Below are 15130 nucleotides of genomic sequence, written 5' to 3'. Positions count from 1 at the left end.
CCAAATTTCTGTGGTTCCCCCGCCTCTCCTGGCCATGCTGCTGGCAGTGGGGTGCAGGAGCCACGTACCCGCAGGTCAGTGCCTGGCAAGGTGTGTGCCAGGGACGCCTGATGAAGTTGGCCGTCCCCAGCCCTGGCCTTGGGCCTAGCTGGCTGACTCTTGGTATGGGATGGATCTGCGGGCTCTTGTCCAGTTGGTCACAAACTCTGCTGTGCCACATAGGGCGTAGTGGGACTGGCTGCTGGCTTGGGCTGATGTCCTGGGTATGTGGGTACACTGAGGGGTCCTGTACCACCTGCACATGTCCCAGCTCTGCCTTAGGGTCCTCCTCTGTCTATCCATTCATTCATTAACTCGCTCATTCATTAACTCATCCCCTCGTTCATTCATTTGTTCAACAAATGCTGACAAGGTTTGTCACGTGCCAACTTCGAAGCCCTGGGGACAGAGCTGTGAAGGCGAAGAAACGCTCTTACCTTGGGGAGCTGACATTCCCTGGGGGAATAGTGAGCGAAGATGAGGGGAGGGGAGGCCACATTTAAGTGGGGAGCCAGATGTTGACAGCGGACTTGGGATCTGAGAGGAGGGACAGGCCGGGTGCATGATGCAGGACAAGCAGTGTTCCAGGCTGAGTGAAAGCCCTGAGGTGAGACTGTTGGAATGCGCATTGTTCAGGAGTTACCTATGAATCCGGGGTTCACAGGAGTGGTCGCCTCCGTCTGATCTTGTGTGGTTCTCTACTGGACTTGTTCTGGAGTACAGTGTGCTTCTTGGGGCTCCCCACTTGTTGTGTTTGCTGTGGAAATACCCAGGGGCTGGGGTGAGCCTTCTTTCCTGCGTCAGGCCTGCTGTAATCATCTGTGGGGTAGGCTGGGAGCCTGCCGCCTGCAGAGTGCCAGCTGAGACTCTGCAGAACCCTGTTGTCCTTGCTGTGTGACCTGGAGGAGCTGCTCTTGCTTTCTTGGGCCCATCATCATTCTCTTGATGTTCAGACCACCCGCGATGTCCCCCTTGCGTGGCTGCTTGGGGGTCACATTAGTCAGCTTGGGCGGAGGGCTTGTCTGTGGTGACTTGAGACAGTCTTCCCCTCACGGTGCTCTCTGTGGGGTCCTCCCCTTTGAAGTCCTCCTTGTAGGGTCCTCCCAGTAGCCATGTCCTTCTTGCGGGTTCAACCCTGCAGTTGTCCTTCAGGGTCTTTTGCAAGGTCTGTCCGGCCAGATCTTTCCTTGAAGTCTGGTCTCAGGCTTCCCAGTTGCTCACTCTCTGGGGACAGGGTCCCAGCTGCTTCTGCATCCTCGGCGTACCTGACTGGTGCCATTGACTCTCTGCGGTAAGAACCGCTGTGAGACACAAAGCCAGGAGCTGGGGAGACAGCCCAGCAGGTCAGAACCTGTGCTGCTCCTCCAGACGATCTGAGGTTGGTTTCAAGCACCCACATCCGGCAGTTCACAACCCCTTCTAACTCCTGTTCCAGGGGAATCCGTTGTTCTCTCTGGCTTGTGTGGCCACTGCTCTCAAGTGCATATACGCGTAGACATACACACAGACACCTAATTAAAGATAAAATCTAAAGCAAACAAAATGAAAAGGACCAAAAAGGCTGGGGGTGGGGGAGGTGCGTGTGGTGTCCGCCTTAAATCTCAGTACCCAGGAGGCAGAGGCAGGCGGATCTCTGTGAGTTCGAGGCCAGCCTGGTCTACAGAGTTTCAGGACAGTCAGGGCTACACAGAGAAACCCAGTCTTGGGGGTGGGGGATGGGATAGACAGGAAAAAAAAAAAACCCCTAAGTTATCTATAGTCCGTGCTGTCTGTAGCTGGAAGCTAGTCAGACATCACTAATTGATTGCCGTGCAGTGTAACCAAGTGTCTAGGCAGACAGAACAGATTGACCAGGGTACAAGCGGGACCCTCGTCTTGTTTTTCCAATTAGAATTGATGTGCACACTTGATTTCTCTCCCTCTTCTCTCATTTCCCCACAGTGATAAGGTGATCTTGGCCAATGTGAAAAATGTAGGAAGGCTTTATTTAGGGACCATGGGATCCAGGTTAAGACCCAGGATGCTAGTGAGCAGCGAGGGAGCGTGGCACTGAGCCGAGGCTTCAAGGTTGGGGGAAATTGTCAATTGTGTTGACTCCTCAGCTCTGTTACTCCAAGGGTAGGCCAAGGTCGAGGCTTCCTCCACGGGCCATGACGACCCAAGCGTGGCCAGACCAGTGACATCATGGCATTGCTCGAAGTGGGAGGGCACAGCTTGCCTCTCCCTCCCCATACTGCGCCTGCCAGTTGTTCTTCCCCATGGTAGGCGGGGCTCCCGAGCAACCGTCTGTCTGCACTGGCTATCCCTCCCTCCCTTGGAGTGCCTGAGCTTGGCTCTCGCAGGGATACCTGTCCACAAAGATACCTGGGTCTGCACTGAAGGCTGATGGATTTCTGCTCCTAGGGATACTTGAGCTAACCAGTCCCCAGCTGGGGCACTTCCCAGGCCTGTGGCAGCAGGCAGGGCCTGGGATAAGTGACCCATTCTCTGTGTGGTCCCTTCTCTAAACCAGCAGCTGGATAATGAGGGCAGTAGTAGTAAGGGTGAAGTTGGCAAGTTGACTGTCAGTCTGTGGCCCGGGGGCTGTGCGTACAACCCCCCTTGATTGTACCAGCTGGAGAGTAGGGTAATACAGGTCCCAGTGAAGTCTTGTGGGGAGGCGCAGAAGCATTGTGGCTTACAGCCCTCCTCTACATCAAAGGCCACCCCAGCCCTGTGGCTGGACAGGGTTCGGAGCGTGGTGGGAGCATCACTCTGGCAATTTTGGCTAGAGGATGACGTAGGCTGGGAGCTCGTCCGAGCCTCTTGGTGCAGGGCGGCAAGGAAGCTGCTGTTGGTCCTGCCCTCGCTCACCGTTCCCTTCTCTAACACAGGACGTGGGGCTGCTTGAGTACCAACACCACCCTCGTGACTACGCCTCCCACCTGTCACCTGGCTCCATCATCCAGCCACAGAGGCGGCGGCCCTCACTGCTATCCGAGTTCCAGCCTGGGAGTGAAAGGTGAGGAGAAAGTGCGACTCCTTGTCTAGGCTGTAGTGTCTCCCAGGTAGACAAGGAGACTGTTTGTGGGTAAAGCTCAGGAGTTCAGAGTTCAGCCCTTCCTGGTACCATGTGCTCCTGGTGGCATTCTCGGGCCATGACAGGGCTCTGGTCCCCCAGGAGCAGGCGCTGTGCACTTGCAGGAGGAGGCAGGAGCTCTGACCTAGGGTTGAGGAAGAGTGGTTAAGAGACGGAAAGCTCACAGTTCTCCACCTGCTGGCTAGACCAGGTTTAACAGCAGGAGTGTTGTGATCAGCTAGTGATGTCTGTCCAGGGAGGGTGATAAGGAGTAGTGTTGGGTGTGCTGTTCTTTGCATAATCCCCATAGTGCTTCTCAGGCCTGTGCCTTTTTGCATTCCTGGTCAGCTGAGGAGGGTCTTTGGGGTCTTCAGGCTACAATGAGTGATTTAAGCTGGGCAGTCACCACAAGGCCTCATGAATCAGAACCATGCCCCCTTCTTCCAGGGAAGACAGTAACCTAGCAAGGCTCCTCATGAGAACCTGGCTAGGTGGGCACCTGTAGCCTTGGTCCCAAGCCTGTGTGCATCCCTGCTCCCACAGGTCTCAGGAGCTCCACCTGCGCCCTGAGTCTCGCACCTTCCTGCCTGAGCTGGGCAAGCCCGACATAGAGTTCACAGAGAGCAAGCGCCCGCGCCTGGAGCTACTACCAGATACCCTGCTACGCCCGTCGCCCCTGCTGGCCACCGGGCAGCCCAGTGGGTCTGAAGACCTTACCAAGGTACACCGCAGCCAGACCGATGGGCTCTTCTGGCGCTGCCTCTGTGGGCAGGAAAGGGGCTGGCACGGGCCGGGGGTGTGTGGAGGCAGGAAAGGCTGGGCAGAAGGTTCGAGGACAGCTCTGGCCTGGGTGTGAGGGTGGCACTGAATACTGGGGCTGCAGTCAGGAAAGGAGAGTAGGCGTGGGTGATGGGAAGACAGGGAAGGCATCTCTAGCCGGCAGGAGTGTGCACAGGCCCTGTGGCAGGACCCGGTGTATGGCTCTTATCACTGGCTGGAATGACTGGGAAGTGGAAGCGAGAGCCCTGCGAAGCCTCGGAGCAGAGAGTCAGGAACTGACTGGCTTGAAATCAGCCCCAGTGTCCGCCTTAGCACATTCTCTGTGCCTCATAGGGGCTGGGCTGCATAGGTAACAACGTGTGTGGAACAGTGGCTTGGGAATCTTCAGAGTTCATGCAACAGACCGGACAGCCAGGACTGCCCTGTGTTTGAACATTAGGGAAGGGGACTCTAGTGTCCCTTAAGATGAGACCGGATGGATGGGATGGTGCCTAGCATGTCAGGGCCTGGAGTTGAGGGCCTTGGGTGGACTGACAGACAGCCCTGCTTCTGCTCAGGTCTAACTGGCTCCTTGGGTACCAGTTGGACTGGATAGGTCTACATCTGCGTCTTCGTGGGCATGAGGAGCCCCGGGGCAGGGTGGACCCTGTCTCCATGGAGGCACTCTGCGCTCCAGGAGGTAGTGGTAACCCTTCTCTCAGCTAGCTCGGACCTATGCGTTCACCCACCCTGTGTGCTAGGGGTGGAACTCGGCGTTGTACGGTGTTGACCGTGTCAGGCCAGCGTTCTACCAACCAAGCTCTATCTTCAGCCCTATTCTCTTTTTTTGCTTGTTTGTTTTTTGTTTTCCTAAGTAGGGTCTTGCTAAATTGATCAGGCTGGTCTAGAACTTACTCTATAGCCCAGGCAGGCCTTGAAATCACAACCTTGCCTAAGCCCTGCAGGTAGCCCTGATGACAGGGCCTGTGACTCTGGGCCAGGTGTCATCTAAGCCTTCTGTCTGTCTTCTTGCCCCCACTCTGTTTCTCTGCTGCCCCAGGGTAGTGCCTCTCGGAGCTCTGCTTGCTCCTTGTTAGTCAGGCCCTGTAGCAGACCAACCCTAAGTGACCCAGGCCAGCTGGTTAGAGGGGTCAGCCGTGAGCCTTGCATACACACCCTAAGGCTGGACCAGGTGACAGGACCAAAACTCCAGCCTCTACAGGAGAGACGAGACACTGGCATGAGCTCTGGAATGTTCTTGGCGTTGTTCTAGCTATAGAAGTCTGGCCCATTCCCAGTCCGTTCCGCTCGGTTGCTGTGACCCTGTCCAGTGACCTAAGGCAGGTGCCAGGATGTCAGGGGACATACATAGGCTTCGTTTCCCTGACGTTGAGGTAATCCTCATTCCCTGCTCCAAACTATCCCTGGGAAATAGAGGTCAGTTACAGACTGACACCTACCTCAGGTAGCTAGCTCTCTGCTGCTCGAGCTCCCCTCCCCCCTTTCTCTTCTACCCACTCAGCCCGTTGGCCAGCACCCGTATCCTGCCCTATAGATGCCAGGTCTAGCCACTATCTAACCCGTGTTGGCCTCAGTTGCCCCAGGAAACCATCACTTACCTTCACGGTGGCAGTGGCCTCTCTCACCTCCCCCTGCCGCCTGCTTCTACCCCCCTCCACCACTGGGTCATGTGAGGTTAGGCAGGAAAGTCTAGCTCTTTTTCAGGTGGCCATCAGGTCTGATGTGGCCGAGCCCTGACATCATCTCCCCATAGCAGCCTCGCGCGCGTGCATCTTTGTGGTCTCTTAAGCCTGGCCTGGCTCCACCCCTAGGCCCTGACACTGGCTGCTGGGTTCCTGGTTCCCCTGTGTTTCCCTCAAAGCCTTGCTGGACTGATGGCAGTGGGTACCAAGGCTGTCTGGGAGCCCCTGATGGGATGTTGTGAAGTCGTCTTGGCACAGAACTCTGCTGGCCATACTGCGTCTAGACTTAGGACAGGTGTGGCCACTGGGTTGTCTGTGGGAGCCCGTTCTCGGGTTCCTCGTGGCTTTTCCCAGCAGGTTCGCATAGAGGATGATTAGGACCACGGGCCTGAGTGCAGGTGTCTGGGATGGTCTGCACTTGGCTGTGCTGGGGGAGGAGGTCTTTTGCTCCACCCCTTGGCGTCTCTATAAAAACCCTGGGGCAGAGACAGTCGGGGCCCGTTGGAAAAGGTTCCAGGCCCTCTTGAGGCTATCCTTTATTTTCTATCTGTTTATCTCCGCGATATTCTCCGCAATAAATCCTTCTATCTAATATTTCCTGCTGCTCGCACTCAAGAAAACTCTGGGGAACTGTGGGGGTGGTGGGTAAATGCCCCACAGTTGTCCTCCAGCCCTTCACTGTGGGAGATGGGTGACCTGCTCGCTCCAGCTTCTCTTGTTCTGCATCTCCTCTTGCCCAAATGTTGTTTCTTCTCTCTCCACCATCTCCTTTACCCTGTGCTCGGCCCCCCCCCCCCCCCCCCCCCCCGCTCCTTCCCCCTTCCGCCACTCACTCTTCTGCTGGTTTTTCCTCCAGCTTCAGTTGGCTGTCACTGTCTCTACACCCACCTCCCACCTGCCAGTACAAGTCACCATCCAGCCGTCCATCCATCCATCCATCCATCCATTCATCCATCCACTTGTACTGTGTCATCCGTCCGTCTGTCTGTCCATCTGTCGTCCATCCGCCCGTCTGTCCACTTGTACTGTCTATCATCTATCTATCCTTTCTTGCTTCCTCCCTTCTCCCCCCAGAGGTCCTGGGTCCTGTGACTGGTGTCACCAGGATGGCCATTTCCTGTCCCTATGTGTGTCTAGTCTAGGTGCCTGCTATGCCTCCAGTGGCCAAGAGGACTGCCTTTAATGCTGACAGGAAGCTGGGAGGGACATCTGACCGTGGCGGGTGAGGGCTGGCTAGGGACTTGGCTTGAGAGGGGGAATGGCCACTCAGGGCAGTGGGGTGGACTCTTCCTCCTTGCCTTGTTACCCCAAGCAGGTAAGTCAAGCAGCCCCAGGCTAGGTGGGGTCCTGTGTGGGGCGGGCAGCCAGGAAGGGAGTATGCCCAGGATACTACAAGGATAGCTGGCCGACACTGAGTGAGCGTCTACAGCATCTGTCACCTGCCAAGGTCTGCCTAGCCCTGCGGGGCCACCCTAGGACATCCCTGTTTGTTTGGAGCTTGAGCTGAGAGCTGGGATTGGGGGATGGGACTCAGGCAGGCAGCTCCTGGGGAGAGGCTCTTCTTCCCCATCCTAGGACCTCCGCCAGCCCTGAGCCTGCCCTCCCTGCTTCATAGAAGGCAGGAGGGGCTGTGCATGGCCTCTTAGTGGTAGGCCTCTGGAGCTGGGTAGCAGGTGGGTATCTTAGGACCAGCTCTGGGTTTTGTATCTCCATGGGAACCTCTCATCAGCTGCTTACCAGAATGTCCCTGTCTTAGCCTCAGGCTCTTCTGAGGGTCTTATCCTCATAGTCACCCAGTGAGGCCACTTGTGGCTCAAATGTTCTTGTTACCCTGTTTTAGTTAGGGTTACTATTGCTGTGATGAAACACCATGACCAAAGCACCTTGGGAAGGAAAGGGTTAATTTGGCTTATGGGTCCACATCATGGTTCATCATCAGTGGAGGTTAGGACAAGAACTAACAGGGCAGGAAGATGGAGGCAGGGCCTGATGCAGAGGCCGGGGTGGGGGGGGTGGGGAGGTGGTGGGGGGTGCTGCTTACTGGCTTGCTCCTCATGTTCACTCAGCCTGCTTGCTTTCTTTCTTTTCTTTCTTTCTTTTTTTTTTTTTAAATGCCGAATGCCGTTTATTGAAGGAGGAGGTCTTAAATACAGGCTTACAGCACAATGGGAGAACCCCGGAGGGCAGAAGATGTTTTATAATCTTGCATGTAATCAGCCTGCTTTCTTATAGAACCCAGGACCACCATGGGCTGGGCCCTCCCCCACCAATCACTAATTAAGAAAATGCCCTACAGTCTTGTATCCAGCCCAGTCTTACTAAGGCATTTCCTCAGTCAATCAGGCTGACATAAAACTAGCCAGCATACACCCCCGTCAGGATCTCTGCTTCACCTCTCTGACTCTTGTTCTTGTGGCCCTGCTTGATTGTGTGTCCCTGTCTCTGTCTTTGTCTCTGTCTCTCTCCGACCCGCCATCTGTCCCTCTCTCCCCTGCCCGGGCCCCTGCTGGGCTGGAGCCAGGCTCCCAGGGGACTGGGTGGGTGTCGATGGAATGTACCCTCTCTCCAGAGCAAATGTGGTTGGTTTGTGAGGAGTCCAGCTGGAGGCAGGAGTTTGGGGGGAGTTTCTGGCCCCCCACTGTTTGGCAGGGCCCTCCTGCTCACGCTTCCTGGTGCTTTGTTTCAGGGGACTTCAAGATGTCACTGTAGAACCTTCTCGGAAACGTCCGTGGGTGGTTGGGGCCTGGGACACCAGCCTAAGCACAAATCCTGAACTCTGGCACCTGTAATGAAGTCCAGGTTTGGTAGCTTTGGGCTGAGCTCAGCCCAGGTGGCCAATGTCACCATGGCCCATTCTGCTTCTTAGAGTGCTTGAGGGACAGAAAGTGTGACTCTGGGCACCCCATCTCGCATCCCCACAGGTCCAGACCAGCAGAGAACAAGTCCTCCCTCCCTGCTCTGTAGTTCCAGCCACTTTTGTTCCGCTACCTCTGGCCTGGACCCTGCTGCTCTGCCTCAGGTTGGCCACAGGCCTCTGCCGGAACTGGAAGAGATCAGCTTTGGGTTCCCGTTCCCAGGCCTTTTGTGACAGACAGGTCTTTATGCCAGGAACGGAACATTCCTTATTGCTGCCTTGAAGCTTACTGCCTAGGCATGGGACAGGGAAGAGTGACTGACTGAGCAGAGGCCGGCTGGCTGGGGAGAGATCGACTTCACTGACTGACTGACTGACTGGGAGAATCTGGGGTGAGAAGTAAATTGCCACCTGGTTTCTTGTTGGGCTCAGAGCTTGTCTGTCCTTAGGCTTGGAACCCCCGAGAGGGTGAGCAAGCAAAGTCACCTGCCACTTAGAGGCTGGCTTACCAGGTGCCCTCAGTGTATCTTGGCATGCCGGGCACCAGCTCTCCTGCCATTGGCTCGGCGTCTGTGAAGGAACCGTAGGATGGTTGAGTCAGAGTGTCAACCCCCAACCTATACCCTATCCCCATCCATCATCCCTCTGGAAAGAGTCCCTATGTCTGTGAAGGAGTCATTGAATGGCTCCCTCCAGCCTTTTAGACTTTCTTGGAGGGTGGATCCTCCCCTTCTGGATGTTTCTGTGATTGTGTTTGACAGTCCATGGCCTTGTTCTTGTGGTCTATTATGTGGGAGTGTTTTAATCCGGCAGCGGGGACCTGCTGTGTGTTTGTGCACTGTGGGGGGTATGGGTTGGGTCATTTCATGCCTGGTCCTGAGGATGAGCCACCATGAAAGACAGCCTGATCCAGCCAGGCCAGGAAGTGGGGCTCAGTTACATGGTGTGGCTGGTGTTGTCAGCTGCGTCTTCTAACTGTGTCGGGGATGGGACCTTCTGTAGGTGGCATGGCTTTGGGGCCCCTTCTGGGCTGCATGGAGTTTGGTCCATGGTTTCAGGTTGCCTGGCCCCACAGCCCACACTGCCCTTCTGTTTCTGGGGAACAGAGGGGACGATATGACCCCTGGGCTCGGGATCATACCTGCCGCCACCTTCTTTTTGAGCTGCATATTGAGACAGTCCCCTGGGTGATTCCGTTGGCAGGAGAGCCTGAAGTCCTCAGTCCCCACTGTGCCATGTCCCTCTGTTCTCGTGTTTTAGATGGGCCGCGTGAGGCCAGCGGCAAAGAGCTGGGGACAGGGACCCCTCAGGAGGAGGACAAATAGAATTGTAGGCCTTTCTAGTCGCAAGAGTGGTGGGGGTGGGGGTAGGTGGGGCACCTGGTTGCCCAGGCTGCAGTTGTTCCCAGGAATAAAGCGTCCTGTGTCCGTGGAGGGCAGCTGCGTGGGGGTGGGGAGCAGCCACTGACTTGGCCTGGCCATGTCTGCCAGCAGCTGCTGCCTTGGCCCAGAGGGGAGCAGGGTGGGGCTGGCCTTGCTGGGAGCCAGGGTATGGACTGTGCTGTTTAGTGATAACAGTGTACCAGACTCGGGGCTGAGCATTTTGGATGCACCAAGGCTCACAACTCACTGTGGAGGTGACATTACCCCTGCCTCTCTCCCCCCATTGTACGGATAGGGACAATGAGGCAGGCAGCACCCATGCACTCTCTGAGGTCACAGAGCTGAGTCCTACAGAGCGAGCCTGGGATCGGAGCCCAGCACTATATAGATGAGGACTGGGCTGTTTTCCTAACCTCTTTGTTCCCTGGACATCCCAAGTGCAGCCTGGGTGGTCCCTGACTAGCTAGAGAACAGAGGAGCCAGGTGCAGGGCCATGTGTGAGATACACGGTCATTTAGGGAGGAGTAGCCCTCAGCCCCGATGAAAGATTCCCATAGTGAAAAAGAGCCAGGTGGGGTGGCACAGGACCGTCGTCCTGTGTGTGGGAGGCTGAGACAGGAGGATGTCAAGTTCAAGGACATCCTGGGCAACAGGGAGAGAAGGCTCAGCAGCTAGGAGCACGTGTTGAAGACGCAGGTCTGGTTCCCAGTATCCACATAACTCACAACTGCCTGTAACCCCGGTTCCAGGGGGTTTGACCTCCGAAGGGACAAGGCATGCAGGTGATGCATGTACATACGTGTAGACAAAACAGCCATAAAATAAAGTAAATCTTTACAAGATTGAAAGTAAAAAATGGCTTAGGTGGTAGGTCCGTGGTAGAGGGCTTGCTTAGCATGCATAAGGCCCCCAGGTTCGAACTCTGCAAAAGCAGAGACAAGAAGTGAGGCCTGGTGACTGCTGGCCCCTGTGTGTTGTGACAGTGTGTTTTCTGAAGAGCTGACTGCTCCAGTGCAGGGTCTGCAGCCTGCTTGCACAGACTGTCATGTGCAGGGTCTATGGGGCTGAGCCAGAGGGGTCACCGTCGGTCTTATTTCTGGGGGAACAGGAGAGATAGAACTAGGAGGAGGCAGTAGAGACGGTCATGACTCAGGTGACATGGCAGCCTCCTAGATTTTGCCTTCAGAGAACACAGCCATGGGAAGGGTGGCCAGGACCAGGCGGGAAGGCAGGACCCACATCCAGAGTGACTGCTTGGAATGGGAACTTGGTGCGCCGCAGCCTGAAGTCATGTGCCAGGGTCACCTGGGTGATCACGCTCCGCTACTGTCCGTCTACAGGACCGTAGCCTGTCAGGCAAGCTGGAGCCTGTGTCACCCCCCAGTCCACCGCACGCTGACCCGGAGCTGGATCTGGCACCATCTCGGCTGTCCAAGGAGGAGTTGATCCAGAACATGGACCGTGTGGACCGTGAGATCACCATGGTGGAGCAGCAGATCTCCAAGCTGAAGAAGAAGCAGGTGAGTAGTGTGGACGGGAGGGGGATTCCAGTGAAGGCAGGAGCCTGATTCCACATCCCCAGATCCCCAGAGCCATGTGATTGCCTGTTTTTCTGGAGATGTGTCTTGACTCCGGAAGCCTCTGGAGTAGGCACATCAAGCTAACACACCTGAACTTCAGCAGAGAGTCCAGAGCCTACAAGGGACCAAGAATTCCTGGAAGAGGCACCTCGAGCTGCCCAGGGGGAGAAAAGGGGCCTCAGGTTGTTCTTTGCATGAGGAGACGAATGGGATCTGGGAGCAGGGCAGTGAGAGCTTCTAAGATGGTGGCCCAGAATTCCAGAGCGAGGCTGGGCTCTGGTGTGGTTGGTCAGGTCAGCCCTGCCAGGCTGATGGAGAACTTAGGTCTTTGGTCCTCCAGGTCTGGCTTGGGGGGTTGCTGGAGCTTCCGCTGTGTGCATGAATATTGACTGGGGCTGGAGGCCAAGCGTCTAGAGTTGTTACTATTACTAGTTTTCTTCTTTTCTTCCTCTTTTTCCCCTCCTTCTCCTCCTCTTCCTCTTCTTCTTCCCTAAATTGCGTTTTGAATGGTATCTTATAAAAAAATGTTTAAAAAAAAACTCATTTATTTGTGTGTTTATGTGTGTGCGTGCACACACACACTTAATACTAGAGGAGCATTTGTGGTAGTCAATTCTCTGTTTCCGTCTTATGGATTGCCAGCTTGCTGTGCCCTGCCCCTCGCCCCTCGTTTTTTTTTTTTTTTGAAGACCAGTCTCACTGTGTACCCCTGACTGGTCTGAAACTTGCTATGTACAGGAGGTTGGCCTTGAACTCAGAGAGATCCTCTTGCTTCCGCCTCTTGAGTGCTGGGATTAAAGGAATGTGCCCCCACACCTGCACCGCCCCCCAGATATATTTATAAATTTTGAAGGTATGTGCTTGTGTGTGTGGGTACCTGCACAGCCAGAAGAGGGCTTCAGGTACCCTGGAGTTGGAGTTAAAGGTGGTTGTGAGCTGCCCAATTTGGGTACTGGGAACTGAACTCGGTTCTCTGCAAGAGTAGTACATACTCTTAACCTCTGGCCAGTCTCTACTCCACCCCCGAAACTAAAATTCCCAAGCATAAATGCATCATTTTAAAGTTTGCAGTTTACTGGTGATGGACTTACTTCCTCCATTATTCTCAAAGACCCAGGGCCATTAGCAACATTCCACCTCCCAGCCCAGAGCTACCCTTGTACGCTGGTCTGTGGAGCCTACTCTCTGGACACGTCACATGCACAGACTCAAAAATATTTGCCTTTTGTGTCTCTGGCTCTTGTCCTTAGCTTAAGGTTTTTAAGGTTCACAGAGAATAGATGGACCTCATTCCTCTTCGTGGAAAAGTACTATTTTATCGTGTGGCTGTATTGTGCTTTGTCCTGTGTGTTTGAACAGCTGTTCTGGTTCTCCTGGGTATAGATTTGCTGGGTCCTGTCTGTGATGGTGACTCTCTGTGTCAGTGAGGTATACTGTGTCCATTTCCACAGTGTGTCAGTGAGGTTTACTGTGACCATTTCCACAGTGTGTCAGTGAAGTATACTGTGGCCATTTCCATAGTGTGTCAGTGAGGTTTACTGTGGCCATTTCCACAGTGTGTCAGTGAGGTTTACTGTGGCCATTTCCACAGTGTGTCAGTGAGGTTTACTGTGGCCATTTCCACAGTGTGTCAGTGAGGTACACTGTTCCACAATGGCTGCCCCACATGCAGCCCAGCAACTGCTCCTGAGGGGTTGCATGCAGCTTTTCTGCATTCTCACCCAACGAGTTTCCAGATTGCACTGGAGCAGGGCTCGTCCCTGTGTTGTGTATGGTTGAGGGTTGTGTGAGGCCTGGGTTCCTTATAGTCACGCCCACTCCAGGACTTGTTGTACAGGGTCTTTTTGGATCCTCCAAACACTCTGGAGCCCTGAGTGATGGAAGTAAGGTCTGCCCTCAGGCTTGAGAGGTGTGCTGTTTTAGTCGGGGCGAGGCCCAAGTAAGTCAGTGCTTTGTTCTGGTCCCTGGGGAGGGTCTTTACCCTTCCTGCTTGGTAAGTTTCCTGGCTTCAGTTTTTGGCTGGAATGTGAGGGCTGCCACCAGGGGTCACTACAGGACCAAGGCAGCTTGGCTCATCTGGTGTCAGTGCTGACTTTTCCTCCCTGTTTGGGGCCAGGAAGCTCTGCTCCCCTGTGACTGAACATGCCAGGTTTTGTATGTGCATGACAGGCAGAGTCGAGCATGCTCTGGTAGCATCCATGGCACCCTCTGGAGGTCATCCCATCCGTGTCTTGAGCTCTTGGATCTTGGTGTCTCTCTTGGAGGTAAAGGGGACAGCCACAGCAGGAAGGGATGCCAGGTATGAGGGAATGAAGGAGAGGTCCAGTGTGAAGACGCAGGCATGTGCTGCTGCTGCTGCTGCTGGTGGTGATGATGGTGGTGGTGATGATGAGGGTGATGATGCTGATGCTGATGATGGTGGTCGTTAGGGTGTAATAGATGTGAAGGAAGTGGTAGTGATGGTAGCAGTGATGATGATGCTGGTGGGGGGGGGTGATGGGGTGAGGGGGGTGATAAGGGTAGTGGTAGTGGTGATGATACAGATGGTAACGATGATGATGATGTTGATGAGAGTGATCCTGGTGGTAACAATGGTGATGATGATTATAATGGTGCTCACGATAGTGTTGAAGGTGATAGTGATGGGTGGTGGCGATGATGTCGATGGCCATGGTGGCTGTGGTGATGATGGTGGTTATGATCGTGATGGTGATGATAATGGTGGTGATGATTGTGGGAATGGTGGTTATAAAGGTGATGACGGGGGTGGGGATGGTGCTGATGGTTGTAGTTGTGATAATGGCGGCAGTGATGGTGGCGATAATGGTGTTGGTGATCATGGTGATCGCGGTGATGAAGATGATTATGATGCTGATGTTGGTGGAGATGGTGTGACCATGATGTTGGTGGTGATGGTGTGATGGGAAGCACTGTCTACCTCCCCCAGTACTCTGCACGTATCTTCTGGTTTAGCGTTCAGAAGATTAGAAACTCTTCCTTCTCAAGGGAGGAATAGGAGGTTTAGAGACCTGATGTAACATCCCAAGGCTGCATGGTCGTTCGGGTCAGAAGTGGTGTTCCAGGCTGAGGGCTTCACTCTGCCTGCAGTGTCTCCTGGAGCCGTGGAGCTTGCGGTGGGAATGGCGGGCCCCAGCGCAGTGCTACACCTACGTGGCCTCATTAGTCCTCATCGCAGCCCAGATGAGAATTGAGACCTACTGAGGAAGAGCGCGCCTCCCCCTCCCCCCAAGTACTCCGTCTCTGGGGCAGGATTTGAACCCAGAAAGCCTGGTTCAGCCTGGTTGCACAGCCACCAGGGAGCCTGGCCAAGGAGGGCACAGAGTCTCTGGGTGACTCACAGGAAACGGCGATCAGCCTGACTTCCTGTGTGTGGCTGCAGGCAAGGGGGACCAGCGCCTCAGCTTCCGGCCTGCGCCACTCACTCACTCACACTGTCCCCGTCCCTGCAGCAACAGTTGGAGGAGGAGGCCGCCAAGCCGCCCGAGCCCGAGAGGCCCGTGTCACCACCACCCATAGAGTCCAAGCACCGAAGCCTGGTCCAGATCATCTACGACGAGAACCGGGTACGCCCTGCAGGCGCGAGCAGGTTGGGAGGGGTGGCCTGTGGGACACCGTATGACATAGGCATCAGACAAGAGGAGAGTGAGGGGCCAGCTGGTCACAGATGCGCTGTCACCTCATACGTCCGCAGCAAGCAGATCCAGTGACACACGTGGTATTCCAGTATTTTCATG

At 55.0% G+C, this 15130-nt stretch overlaps 1 protein-coding gene across 1 annotated transcript in view; it reads left to right on the top strand.

The window, feature by feature from the left end:
- Positions 1–15130, top strand: part of Ncor2 (nuclear receptor corepressor 2) — a 137025-nt gene that overhangs the window by 28763 nt on the left and 93132 nt on the right. Inside the window, exons 3-6 of the mRNA XM_059249863.1 lie at positions 2913–3040; positions 3641–3818; positions 11136–11315; positions 14846–14959. Of these exons, the coding sequence (XP_059105846.1) occupies positions 2913–3040; positions 3641–3818; positions 11136–11315; positions 14846–14959 (600 nt within the window). The remainder of the gene's footprint in view (positions 1–2912; positions 3041–3640; positions 3819–11135; positions 11316–14845; positions 14960–15130) is intronic.

The sequence above is a fragment of the Peromyscus eremicus genome, chromosome 23 (genome assembly GCF_949786415.1).
Source record: "Peromyscus eremicus chromosome 23, PerEre_H2_v1, whole genome shotgun sequence".
NCBI classification, from domain to species: Eukaryota; Metazoa; Chordata; class Mammalia; order Rodentia; family Cricetidae; genus Peromyscus; species Peromyscus eremicus.
This window is presented reverse-complemented; position numbering and strand designations above follow the sequence as displayed.